Source organism: Varanus komodoensis, unplaced genomic scaffold (genome assembly GCF_004798865.1).
Source record: "Varanus komodoensis strain SLA01 unplaced genomic scaffold, ASM479886v1 scaffold22, whole genome shotgun sequence".
NCBI lineage: Eukaryota > Metazoa > Chordata > Lepidosauria > Squamata > Varanidae > Varanus > Varanus komodoensis.
Genome location: NW_025335606.1, coordinates 17,473,831 through 17,486,896, shown reverse-complemented (window position 1 = coordinate 17,486,896; position 13,066 = coordinate 17,473,831). Strand labels below are relative to the sequence as shown.

Below are 13,066 nucleotides of genomic sequence, written 5' to 3'. Positions count from 1 at the left end.
ACTATTCAACAAGTAACCAAGACGTGATTATATAAATACATGGGGAAACTTCTTCCAAGCAAACAGCTTAGTCTTGACATAGCAGTCACAGAATTTTTGTTGCATAGTTTAGTTTTAGTTTTAAAAGCAGGATATTTCCCATTATAACTTTACCACAGGCTCACATTTGCATTTGAACCATTTAAGTACACAGTAATATATCCTTTTAGCTATCCACCCATCTCCATACAGCCACAATAAATAATGAAGCTACAATTCCTACCTTTCCTAACCATTGTAATGATAAGATTTGGAGCCCAGCAGCATCTGGAAGGCTACCAGTTCCCTACCCTCATTTTAGTTGAAGAAACTGGTTTATTGGCTTTCAGATTTGATACCATTTCCTGTCTTCGTAGAGAACAACACTGGTGCAGGCACTTCCCGGTAACAACTCACCATGCCACTAAAGCATCTTTGACCCAAATCAACAAGCAGCACCGCTTTATTTAGACTTTCATTCCTTTATCACATTAGCTTTTAAACAAGGGTAGACAAAAGTGCCTGAGGCCTGAAAGAAAAACATCCGTTTCAGTTTAATAATACATTAAAAAGTGGAGGGGGGATCAAACCAGAAAGAAGTTACATTCATGAGTTAGAACAGTTTCCATGAGGAGGGTTCCTTAAAGCATGCTACGCTATGAATGCAATGCTCCATGAGAGGAAGGATTTGGGGAAGACTGAACTCAGAACAAAAGCTTTGTTCCTGCCATCCCTCCTAATCACCACTTCTTTGCAGTGCCTTTTCTGCTTGGGCCAGCTGGGAATTAATTCCTGACCCAATGAATCCCAGGGAAAAGAACAAAACAAGCATGTCCCAAAGGCATGATCCTAGCGGGACTCCAAAGTGGGAAGTCCTCACAATTTTCAAAAGATGGGTTGAGCTGCCAATAAAGCAGCCCAGAGATTTCCATTTTCTGAGCAGATGAACACCAGCTATAATTCTCCAGTTAAAACCCTGTGGCTGCACTGAGGGCCAAGGCAACATAGTTGGGTACCTGTGGCAGAAAAGGCAAATAGCATCCTTCCTCTCCTTAATTAACAGGAGACACCATCCACTGGGATGTTCTCTTGTAGAAACCCCACAGAAATGAATGGAACGCAAGAACACTATTATGCTCCTATTCATTTCAATGGGGCTTGGGTAGAATTTCCCTATGCATTGTGACCCATGGGTCAGATGGTCCCCAGTTCTGTAACCCCTAACAGCACACCAACAATCATCTGCCTGAGGTAACCACAGGTTATGCACCTCTGGCTACACACATTATAAGACACCACTGTATGATGAATGTTCAATTTGAACCTTATTTTCAACAAGGTTTTTTTTTTCAGCTTCTGCTCTTCAAGCAAATTCATCATCCATATGGGGGCTCAGGGGAAGCTGAAACAAGTAATTATACAAAAAAGAAATCAGGCCAAACATACACACACTGAGATTCTGGCGCAACCAGTCCCCAGAACCACATACAGCCTTCCTTTAAAGTCTTTGTGTTGTCTGCAAGTCCCGGCCTGAAAATATAAAGCACCACATTTTTAAAAAGGCTTGTAAAAATAAATAAGCAGCACAAAAATAATACAAAGGGAGAGTAAAATAAGCAGTTATAAATATAACTCAGAACAAGAGGTTTGGATAAGTTAAAGGTCTTGTTTCAGGGCAGGAAAGACTGGGGAGAGAAGATGTGCAGGAAATCCAACAGAATTTGGCTGTCAGCACCAATCACAGCAGGAGGCCTTAAAAGCTGAAATCACAGAAAATGAAGATGAAATCACAAATGTGTGGAAAAGCTACAGCAACAGAGACTGCTGCTTGGCTTCCAACATGAGTTGTAGTAGTCCTAAGAGCTATCAAAGTATTGAAAATGTGGCAATAAAGTCAAAATTAGATGTAGGGAGGGGGGTGAAGAAGAAAAGTCAAAGATTAAACCCAGTAATGTGCTATTCACCCATGTTAAGCAGAACTCCACGTTGGCAGATGCCCAGGAGCAAAGCATGCCACCGCTCACTACCCTTGCTAATGATCACCCATTCTGAAGTTCTCTTGAGAAAACCTCACTGAAACCAGGAGCTGCACAAGAGACTGTGTTTGTCTCAGTGAGGCTTTTGCAAAAGAACATCCCACTGAACTGCAAGCCATGGATTAAGCCCATCTCCAAAGAAGCAGGCACCCTGTAGCAGGAAAGGGTAGTTGGTGATGTCAGTAAAGGAAGAGAGGTGTAGTGGGGCGGGCAAGCATGTCAAGGGAGACTCCAAGGCAGGTAATGTCCAAGGTATGACCCAACACTACAAGTTTTATCAATTAAGCATCTTCTCTCTTATTCATAAGCTAGCTATTTTCATAGTATCATTCAAAGTCGCTATTTGCTTCCTTCAGAAAACTGGCTCAGTCCTTCATATGCAGTACATCAATGAAGGTGGCAGTTAAGGAGATGTTGGGGACCCAAACCTGGCAACCCCCAGATGTGTGTACCTGCAACTCCCAGCAGTCCACAGCCCCAATATGGCTGGCTGGGGCTACTTTTCAGAGTTACAACTCAATGCATCTGGGGGACCCCAGGTTAGACAAGCCTAGAGTAACATAGGCTTGTTCTCTGCAGACTTGGAGAACCAAGACACTTTTGGCTGAAACCTCTAGAAGGCAGCTTGTCTAAGGTTGGAGGCAAACAATGATATTAAAGAAGCTGATGTTTATCTGCTGGAGGCATTGTCATCTGTTGTACAGAGCTTCTTTTCTCCTGCCAATTCTCATGGTTGGTCACATAGATTCTGCATGTTCTTGAAAGAATGCAAAAATCTGTTTGACCAAAGATAACAATGGAACAAATTAACTGTGGCTATATAGGCAGTGGCAACTCTACTATGGCCACCTGCTGTCTATGTCTTAAACCTAAAGAGGCAGGCTGTGATTTGATCCCAAAGGAAGTTTCTTGAGTATGGGGGAAAGGTAGAAGCCCAAGCCCATCCTGTGCTCATATGAAGGGGAACTATTAAAAAAACTATCCCAATTGTTAAGCAAGAGCTATCAGGAAGCGAAACATAACCCAGGGAACCTGGCTGAGACATGACGACTCCAATAGCACCATGTAGGAAGCAAACCACCAAGGGGGGTCTGTGATCCACCCTTCACAAGCTCTATGTGAAGGTTCAAGTGTTTGTCTGAGATTAGCTTATTGTTAAAAGTTGGACACACAGGGACCTACGTAACAGATAGTGTTGCAGTCATTCTGCATGAGCAGCAATATGCGAAGGGGTTTCCTGTCTGTCCACTGAAGAAGGCAAAGCAAGTTCTTCACCCACAAATTAGAGATCCAAAAGAAGTAGGTTGGATTGTACTTTTGAGAGAACCTACAACCTCTGGTTGCTCACCTAGAAGTCGCCTTCTGCCCACATTCAATTTCTTATGACATGCAATGGGATAAAAAATAAGATGGGAACAAATGTAATGACAATAAATGTCATGCTGGGTTGCATGCTTTGTCCCCAAAGTAATGAAGGAAGACGACTCTGCACCCTACAGCATAAGAAGGGCTCCAGCCATTTAGGGTAGTTGTAAAGTGTGGTTACCTTTTGGTAATACTCTGAGTCAAATAGATCAGCAGGGTAACAGACCACAAACCTGGCCTCATGTCAAGCCAGACCAGTCAAGGACTAGTGGGTTGCAGAAGATGAGTTCACCTGTCCTAGTTAAGACTCCCTCCATTCATTCTTGCCCTGCCTTCACATCCAAGGATACCAAACTGGTTTAAATCCCAGTCTCATGCAGGTACTACTCATTCTACGCATGTGTCCATGGAACGTGATGGACACCCTCTTGGCCTGCATGATATGACCAGTAGATCCTTTAGTTGTAGGGCTGTGTAGATATTCTGGTCAGCAGAAGAGTCCTCCCGTAGTGTGCTTTTGCCAGCAGAATAGACCTGCTGGTGGATCAAGTCTTGCCTCCCTCTACAACCCCACACATGTAGCCCAGATCTACTCTAGCAAGCTGGGTGATCCTCCAGAGTAGATCTGGCAGGCCTGCAAGGAATTGCTGGAGGCAGGAACAGCAAAGATCAGCTTGCTTAATGATGGATTTAGTCAACTGCATAAATGTTCTCTCCTCCTTCAGCAAGAGTATTCTCTGTGGGAAATGAACTCCCCTACAACCTCCATTTGGGAAGCGGGGTGGGAGGACATAATCTTTATGAACGATGCTTCCTAATAAGTGAACAACCAGCTATGCTGACAGGAAACAAAGAGATAATAAGAACCCAGTCTTGAAATTACGGTTGCCACTTGGATCAACAACCACATGCCAAGCCTCTCCATTGCCTGTGCCATTCCTTCTCACCCAGCTAGCAGAACTGCACAAGTTGCACTCCTTACACTGTAAGCTTCTCTGCCTCTACCACCACAAAAAGGTGACATGGATTCAAGGCAGTGAATGACCTGGGAATATGTGAGACTCCAGCATTACTGAAGCTGGCATGACCATACATCATCTCATTAGCACCTTGTATCGGAGACCAGTCAGAACCCTGTGAAAAGGTGGGATACAATAATGAGTACAATATGAAGGCTCCAGCTCATACAGTGATATAGAGGAGAGTAGACAGTGGTGAGAAACACACCATGGGGAATGCTAATCCCTATGACAACCATAATGTATTTATCAGCTGCTGTGAGCACAAAGCAGCTCATTTGCCTAGCCGAAACTAAGCTGCAACTTCTTCTAGTGGTCATTTCTACAGAAGGATGGAAATGCTTTTTTAAAGATCTTGGCCTGATCTAATCCTGTCACCCTACAAATTTAAAAAGAATGGATTATGCTTTTTTGTCTGCAGGCATTTTAAATGTTATGCTTCGAGTCTCTCTTAGCTATACTAAGATGGGCATTCCCAGAGCAGTAGAATTCACAGAACAGCGGAATCAAGCCAGGAGCCAATCTGCATAGGAAGCTGCCTGTCTGAGACCTTGCGGCTGAAGGGAAGCCTGTCAATTGGCCCCCTTTGCCTTCCGCTGCTAGCCAGCAGCAGACTAAAGACAAGAAAATTGGCTAATACAAAGGCTGCTCTGGTGGAAAAAATATGAGTAGAGAGTGACACTTATCAGGCACTGTCAAACAGATGCTTTTCAGAGCTTTTTTCTTTGCCCTCCTCCCCCACCACCCCAAAGTCTCCCAGCTTGGGAATTTTGGACACAGCCAGCTACAAGCAAAGTGTGCTTCTGGAGAATTCTGAGGGGTAGTAGAGAGAAACTGAATGAACAGGGCACATACTGGCACCCCCAAACATTAATGTAGGGAGGAGGGAAAATAATTCCTTTTCCTGCTATCTCAGAATAATTTGTCACTGAAAATAGGAATGACATTATTTAAGAGGGGAGTCAGACCCAAAAGCACATATCAGAACAAACAGATGATGCTTCCAAACAGAATATTGATTGACCTGGCTGGCTAATACCAGCAGATCTGCCCATTCTGCTCATTTGATCAAAATGGTAAATGAAGCAGAGTGAATCACCCAAGCAATCCAACTTCCGTCCAAGAAAAGTGGTGCAATTCAGCACAGCCGAGTTTTTAACCTAAGGATAAAACTACTTTCAGTGCTCACACTTCTAATTCTGGGTCACAAGAGCTCTGGTACCCAGTTTAATGCAGAAGCAATCCGAATGGTAACTCAAGGAGTCAAGACACTTTTTTCTTCTTCTATCAAGAAGTCAGTTACTGTACACTGTCATGTGCTACTGCTCAGGGTAGGATTAACATCCAACAGGTGAATTCTCTCCACTATATAATACAGAATTTGTTCCTAAATGTTCTGGCAAGAGAAGCCAACAATTTGGCAACATTACCAAGCATCTGCATGGAGAGACCAGCTAATGTAGTAGGTCCAATAACCATGACTGAACATGAATCATATCTGACCAAACATATCTGACTTGTTTTTCAGCAAGTGAATCTTGAAGAATTCAACAGCTGGGGAGATCACTAGTTAGAACAAAATGTGTGAGCCAAACACAAGCTATGTCTTACCTAAGAGCAGATCTATTAAGGGCACTGTGGCATTGAGACTCCATTTATTTTTCCTCACTATTGTTTTAGTGGACAGCTGGCTCCCCTTAAATAGTTCATAAAGGACCTTTGAGATGGCCCAGTTTAAAAAGAAAACCTGCATGGCTTAAAAAACAGCCAGTAGGGGCAATGGGATGCTGCCAGTCTGCTTTTAAACACACCCAGCGTGTTTTTTCAAGGCCGTAGGTTCAGTTTTTTAAAAAGTGATTTCAAGCTAAAACAAATACAGTATTAGAAGAGAAACAAAACAAGGCCCTAGAGAAAATAAAGTGCTTTTAAAAAATCCCAAACCTGGGCCAAAAATTTTGAACTAGCATAAAAGGCCCATTTTTGAGAAAGGGTTCAAGAAAGTGCAGGGTGAAAGTGCAGGGCTTTCACCGAGCACAAACAGCCACACTATGAATGAAATGAAGTCACATCAGGATTCAGCATTAAAAATTCTCTTGCAAACCTGCCCAGGAGAGAAAACTCCAGAGATTCCAGAAGGGTCACAAGTCCATCATGGTCACTTTGCAACCAACATTCTAGTAGGACAGTAGAACTAAAGAGGCGAATAGAATAGAGGGAGAAATGCAAGGGAAGTACTGACTAGGAGAGGGGAAATGGGAAGAACCTGGCTGCTCCATGGCAGATCTTCCTAGGAAAATCATCAGCACTTGGAAGGGTGGGGGGCACAGGTGATAGAATGTCTGTGCCGAACTGCGTGTTGCACAAAGATATCGTTAAAAATACAGTATGCTGGACAGAGGGTATATTGAGTGCAACAATTCAATGTAACTGCTCCAAACCACACTTCACGAGCTAGCTGACTCATTGTACACCCTTCCACATAGACGCTTGCACCATCATGGCAGCAGGGAACTAGTCCCCACATTTCGAAAGAGTAAGGGGGTCATGATGTGGCAGGAGACTCAGCTGCTGCCTCGTCTCCCTCCTCAGAGTCCCAGACCTCAGACTGCAGGTAGTTGGCGAAGAGGGCCTTGGCGCGGTGAAGGATCTTATTCAGGTTGTGTCGGCGGACCAAGCGATCAAAATGCATGGCCAGCTCATTGTAGTCCATATTGTTTTTGATGATGTGATCGCGATGCTCCAGGAGGATGGCGAGGCACAGGAAGAGTACAAAAGGGTTGCCTCTGCCAAACTCCTGTGGGGGTGGGAGGCTGAGAGCAGCAGGAGGAGTTGGAGCAGCAGGCCCATGGGTGGGAGAAGAAGGCGTATTCATCACGAAGTCCCCCTTTTCCTCCTCAGACTGGCTTTCCTCATTGCCATTGGTTGAGGAGGAGACAGAGTCTTGAGAGGGTGGCGTCAAGATCCGGAGTGAAGGGGCAGAGAAGGATTTGGCCACATTAGTAATCTGGATCAATGGATCTTGTTCACTGCTACAGTCCTCATCCTCTTCCACGGAACACTGTGATTTGAGCGATGGGTCATCTTCTGAACTGTCCTCATTACGAGTACTATAATACTTGAATTCCCCAAAACTAGACTGTTTCATTAGTGTCTTCTCCTCAGAAACAGCCCCCTGGCAGGGCTGATCCCCAGCTGCCTCGAAACTGCAAGCTGGTCGTAACATGTGTCTTCTCCGGACAGGCTGGCTGCTGTCGCCAGGCTTGGCTGGTGGGCCCACCAGCTCCACTTCCTTCTCAGGAGGGTCAGGAGGAAAGGAGCTCCAGGTGACCTCCAGCATGCGCAAGGCATCCTCAAAAGCAAACTCGCGCTTCAGCTCCAGCAGCAGCCAACGATAGCAGAAGAAGAGGTCATCGGCACCACGGGAGAGGAGGTAGGAGTAGAACTCTGGGTCTGAGTGATGGAGAAGCAGCTTGAGGTGGGAGAACTTAACTGACATGACTTCCCCGTCTACCTGAAAATTGCCCTCCAGGCGTTTCATGATGCCACAAAAGCAGATGAAGGCATGAGCCTCGTTATCCATTACAGCCAGAATGGGGGAGGCAATGTCACTCATGCCCTGACAATAGGAGATCTGTGGGTGTGTCACGGCATAGGTGGTTAGCAGGTCGTGCAGGGCTGTCAGGTGAGGATTATCATCTGAGCCGGCATAATATGGGTGAGTGCGATCTGTTCGCAAAACGTCCTTCAGCACATTGCTGCGAATGAAATCCAAATCCTCGAGGCTGGCCCGGGCCTCCCACTCCCCCTTCACCTGCTCATACTCCCGTGTCTTTTGTTTCATGTAATCCATGCGCTCCTGACCAGTTAACCCATCAGGATAGACATTCAGCAAGTATCTCCAAACCACCTGCAGGAAACAAGAATGATTCAGCTTTGGAAACAGTTTTCTGCACTAACAGAGGGTAGGCCTGTCCCTCAGGAGTGCTGAACCTTAAAACCATCGGTAAAACGAGGACCTCCAAGGTTTCCTTGCATTGGCTATACCCCCTCCCCTAGCCCCATCCTCTTTCTATTGATGGTGAATAATTTGGGGTTCTCCCAGTTTTACACAGTTTATGTCCCATTTTAAAAGACAGAATACCTGCCCTAAAACCTAATTACCAGTAAGAAGAGCTTAAAGGTATAATATGCAGGCATTTTGCCTCTGCCCCCCTGGAATGCAACCCCAAAGAGTTTCAATTCAATCCCCAGGCTGGAAGGGGTTCAACACCCCAACCCTAGAGCCTGGCATGATTGCACCATCGTTTCAGGAAGGCTTAGAGACTACAATTTCAGAGTGGGAGCAAAGGAAAAGCTTTGTTCTTGCTCACAAAAGCTGAAAGACAGAGGACTGGTTCCTAGAGGGCCCAACCTTACCTTACGCAGCGAGGGTTCAACTCCACCATGGAAGATCCGGAGACGCAGTTCTGCAGGCCTCGTTAGCTGCCCTTCATGGTTCAGGTATGTATGGAACTCTGAGTCACTCAGTGGGGGCTTGAAAGGTTTGACATCCTCCCCGTAGGACCAGCTGAGTGCCTGCTGAACTTTTGAAAGTGTCCTGCCCACCTGGGAAGAGAAAAGGAGAAAGCTGAGGTCAGCAAGCAACCTGTACTTGGTGATTTAAAAGCTGGGAAGTAAGAGATCAAGCAGTCCTCCTCCAACTGCTCTACGTTTTATCTGAGCACTCACATCATGGCTTCTGAATCCCTGCTGCAGCCGACTACTGGCAACAGTAGCTTAGAAGAAGCTAGTCTGCTGATTCTACAAGGATGACCTAAAGAGAAATGGGATCTTTCGTGGTTCATGGGTAGAGATAGGCTGGAAGACAAGAGTAGCCAAAACTGGTTTCTTCCTTTTACCCCTTTCTATCTTAGGAACCAAGTATTTCATTAGAGATTTGCTTAAGGAGTGCCACAGCATGGAAGTCTAATTTAGAAGAACTGATTCACTCCTTTCAGGCCTACCTGGGAGATGATGGACTGGGTGAAGGGTAGGGCCGCTGCCGCCAAAGACCGCTTCTCCACCAGGAGCAGGTCAGTACTGATTACATCCTTGGGGCTGATAATGTCCCAGTCTTCTAGCAGGGGGCCTAAAAGAATATTGCAAGGTGAGATAAGACCTCAAGCCTGGGATCTGCCATCTTCTGGGTTCATGATTTCACAAAGCCATATCCCATTGCACAGAGAAGTGCTACAGAAAGAACATAAACCACAGAACTGAGGCTCCCTATACTCCCATTGGCCTCATTTCAAAAAGAAAAGGGGTTGAATGGCACCAAGTGAATTCCATGCTCCATATAAATTATATATATACAATACAAATACATTGTGCAAAATTTACATTTTAACGCATTTGCTTGTTTTGCATAATTCTGCTTCTGCCAAGAAGGAACAAAGATATTTCCAACACTGATTACTGGAAATCATCACTGATGTCATATTGTATTTGCATATATCTTATATTTACAAGCTAAAGACCTAGAAACATGTCTTTAAATGCACACTACAGGAGGCTGAATTCTATACTCAGTACCAAAACTGTGCACTTATGTGCTGCAGTCACAGAATCCACAAATTCCTTAATAGTGTCAGGTTTTGCAAGCCACATGCCCAAGGAAGGTATAACTTGCACTGTACAAAACATATCTGTAACAAACAGCTTTGCAGCGAGCCAGGTAAACTACTTTAACCAGAAATAGAAGGGATATGGAGCAGGGGGACACCCAGTTCTTCCTCTCCAGGCTTTTGCTTTTTTTCCCCTCCAAAGCTCCAGTAAGATGCTTCATGTTCTATCTCAGTCAACACTGACTGATTCTTCCCTCCTCTTTTTTACAGCAGCTACCAGTCAACATCTCCACAAGAAAATACTACTGACGGAGAAGATGGGGCAACTGAATTTCTTTTGAATTTTCTACAGCAAGAGAAGACAGTTGAGTATTCGAGAATTGTGTGCAAAGGGAACAAGAAATGGGAGGGCTGGAATCAGGACTCCTAGCAATCATGTTCAAGGTAGAGGAGCATAAACTACTCACTATCCTCTGAAGGCTTGATGTCTATCTTGAGCTGCAAGTAAGGCTTGGAGGCACCAGCAAAGGCCATGCCAAGGTCCCAGTCTGACATCAATGACAAATATGTTTCTTGGCTCTGTTTATCTCGGCCCAGGTAGCTGATGGCAAAATTCTTCTTCCTGCAATTAAGAGAAAGAGGTATTTATATCATCATACAGGAGTCCTTTTTGCTGCATGAAACCTATATGGTTGTTCTTTCTGTGCAGCAAATAGCGCATGTACACCCACATGCAGTCAATACTAGTCTAATTCACTCCATGTATGTATATAGGAATTCCTGTGCCATGTATGCATGCTGAAAGAGATGTATATGCACCTTCATCCCAGACAACTATACAAGCAGCAGACAGGCTACTTTCCGCACCAAAGCAAATTGTTCTGCATGAAACAGCTCCCAAAGTGGTAGTTTCCTAATACCTGAACAGAAAGTTGCTTATATAGGTTGGGTCTCCCAACCTAAATCTACCCAGACACTACAGTCAACATCTGAGGCCTTCTTGTCTTCATCTCAGTTTTATTCCCACATTCCATGAGTTGTCACTGCCCATCCAGATATGAAAATAGAAGCAGGCTTCACTTTTCTGCCCTACTGTCCCTGACCTGCAAGAAGATTGGCTTTCATTTGACGGAAAACCAGCATGGCAACTGGAAGCTATTCCCTTTCTTCCCCTCCCCTATCCTAGCCATGCAGTTGCTTTCCAGGACTCACCCATTGAGGTCAAAGGCCCTGATAAGGATGTGCTGCAACACGTCCAGCGATGTGATCTGTGGATCCACAGCAAAAGTACGGAATTCAGGCTGCAAGAAGCCTTCACATTTCTGCAAAGATTACAGAAAGTGAGTAGGACCATAGAAACAACCCGAGGCAAACGGTCCTCTTTAGCAGAAGACTTCAGAGATACAGCACTTCCTGGGGAGACCCAGTACAAAGACCTATTCCAACATAAGCTTCCTCACTTGCCAGAATGTGACAGCTCTGGTTTTTTTACCATGGTGGATAATGAGACTTGGTGTCCTTCTGTCCTCATTAAAAACAGCCTTTAAATACTATTTATGTAGCAAATATACATACCTGATTAGACCAAACAAAAATTCTGCATCAGGAATGTGTTCTTTGTAATAAAATAAAATCCATTCTACTTTAATTTAGAATGAGGGAATGACTAATGCTGTCACTGCCACTGTTTCAATACACAAAGAGGCATATGGCAATACAATCCCATTTACATCAATTCAGTTGCACCAAGCTAAACATTTGGCATTTCTATGACCACACATACACACACAGACAAAAATAGTCCCTCTCAAGAAAAGGAACAGTTACTGCAACACACATAAAAAGCAAGTTGTACTAACTAATGAATGGGCAGATATGGCTGTCTGTATTTCTTATCACTATGGATATGAGAGCCCAAACATGAGGCCCCAAATATATGAAGTAGTCTCAGATACTGCCCCCCTCCCCCCAGTACATAGCTATTTATTTATTTATTTAAAACATTTTTATGCCGCCCCCATCGCAACGAAGCCTCGGGACGGCTCACAACAGAAACAAAATACATAAATAAATAACAATATAACAATAAAAATTTTATTTAAAAACCTCCGGTGCATCTTGGCTAAAAATTTAAAATCCTATAAATACAAACAATTTAACAATTAAAATAAGTTTTACATAAAAAGGTCTTAGCCTGACGCCAAAAAACAAATAACGACGGCACCAGGCAGACCTCTCTGGGGAGCGCATTCCATAGATGGGGCGCCACCGCAGAGAAATTCCTCTTCTGGGTACTCACCCTCCTAATATCATTCACAGAGGGTTCCCGGAGAAGGGCATCTGTTGCTGATCTCAAGGGGCGGGAGGGCATATATGGACGCAAGCGTTCCTTTAGATATCCAGGTCCCAAGCCGTTTAGGGCTTTATAGGTCATAACCAACACCTTGAATTGGGCCCGAACTTCAATCAGGAGCCAGTGAAGCTGATGGAGAACTGGGGTTATATGAGAACAACGCCCAGTCCCCGTCAGCAACCTGGCAGCTCTATTCTGCACCAACTGAAGTATCCGGACCGTCTTCAAGGGCAGCCCCATGTAGAGCGCGTTACAGAAATCTAATCGGGAAGTGACCAACGCGTGTGTCACTGTTGCCAGGCAGTCGCCAGGCAGTCGTTCTCCAGGAAGGGATGCAGCTGATATATCAGCTGAAGCTGAAGGAAGGCGCTCCTCGCCACCGCCATCACCTGAGCTTCTAGAGACAGCTCAGGGTTGAGGAGCACTCCTAAGCTGTGAACCCTGTCCCTCAGAGGGAGTGCAAACCCATTTAGGACAAGGCCCAAGTCCCCCATCCCAAGGCCCGAGCCACCCACCAACAGGACCTCCATCTTGTGTGGATTAAGTCTCAGTTTATTGGCCCTCATCCAGCCCATTACCTCGGCCAGGCACCGGTTCAGCACAGCCACTGCCTCACCTGGATTGGTGGAAAATGAGAGGTAGAGCTGGGTATCATCAGTACGCTGATGATAC

General features: G+C 45.0%; 1 protein-coding gene across 2 annotated transcripts in view; it reads right to left on the bottom strand.

The window, feature by feature from the left end:
- Positions 1 to 465: 465 nt before the first annotated feature.
- TBC1D25 (TBC1 domain family member 25) overlaps positions 466 to 13,066 on the bottom strand; it is a 17,182-nt gene continuing 4,581 nt past the window's right edge. The window contains exons 2-6 of one of the 2 annotated variants that reach the window (XM_044431286.1): positions 11,254 to 11,363; positions 10,509 to 10,663; positions 9,442 to 9,566; positions 8,855 to 9,043; positions 466 to 8,345 (exon numbers count right to left, since the gene is read on the bottom strand). In XM_044431286.1, the coding sequence (XP_044287221.1) occupies positions 6,981 to 8,345; positions 8,855 to 9,043; positions 9,442 to 9,566; positions 10,509 to 10,663; positions 11,254 to 11,363 (1,944 nt within the window). In that variant the 3' untranslated portion in view covers positions 466 to 6,980. The remainder of the gene's footprint in view (positions 8,346 to 8,854; positions 9,044 to 9,441; positions 9,567 to 10,508; positions 10,664 to 11,253; positions 11,364 to 13,066) is intronic. The other variant, XM_044431287.1, reaches the window with a different exon arrangement.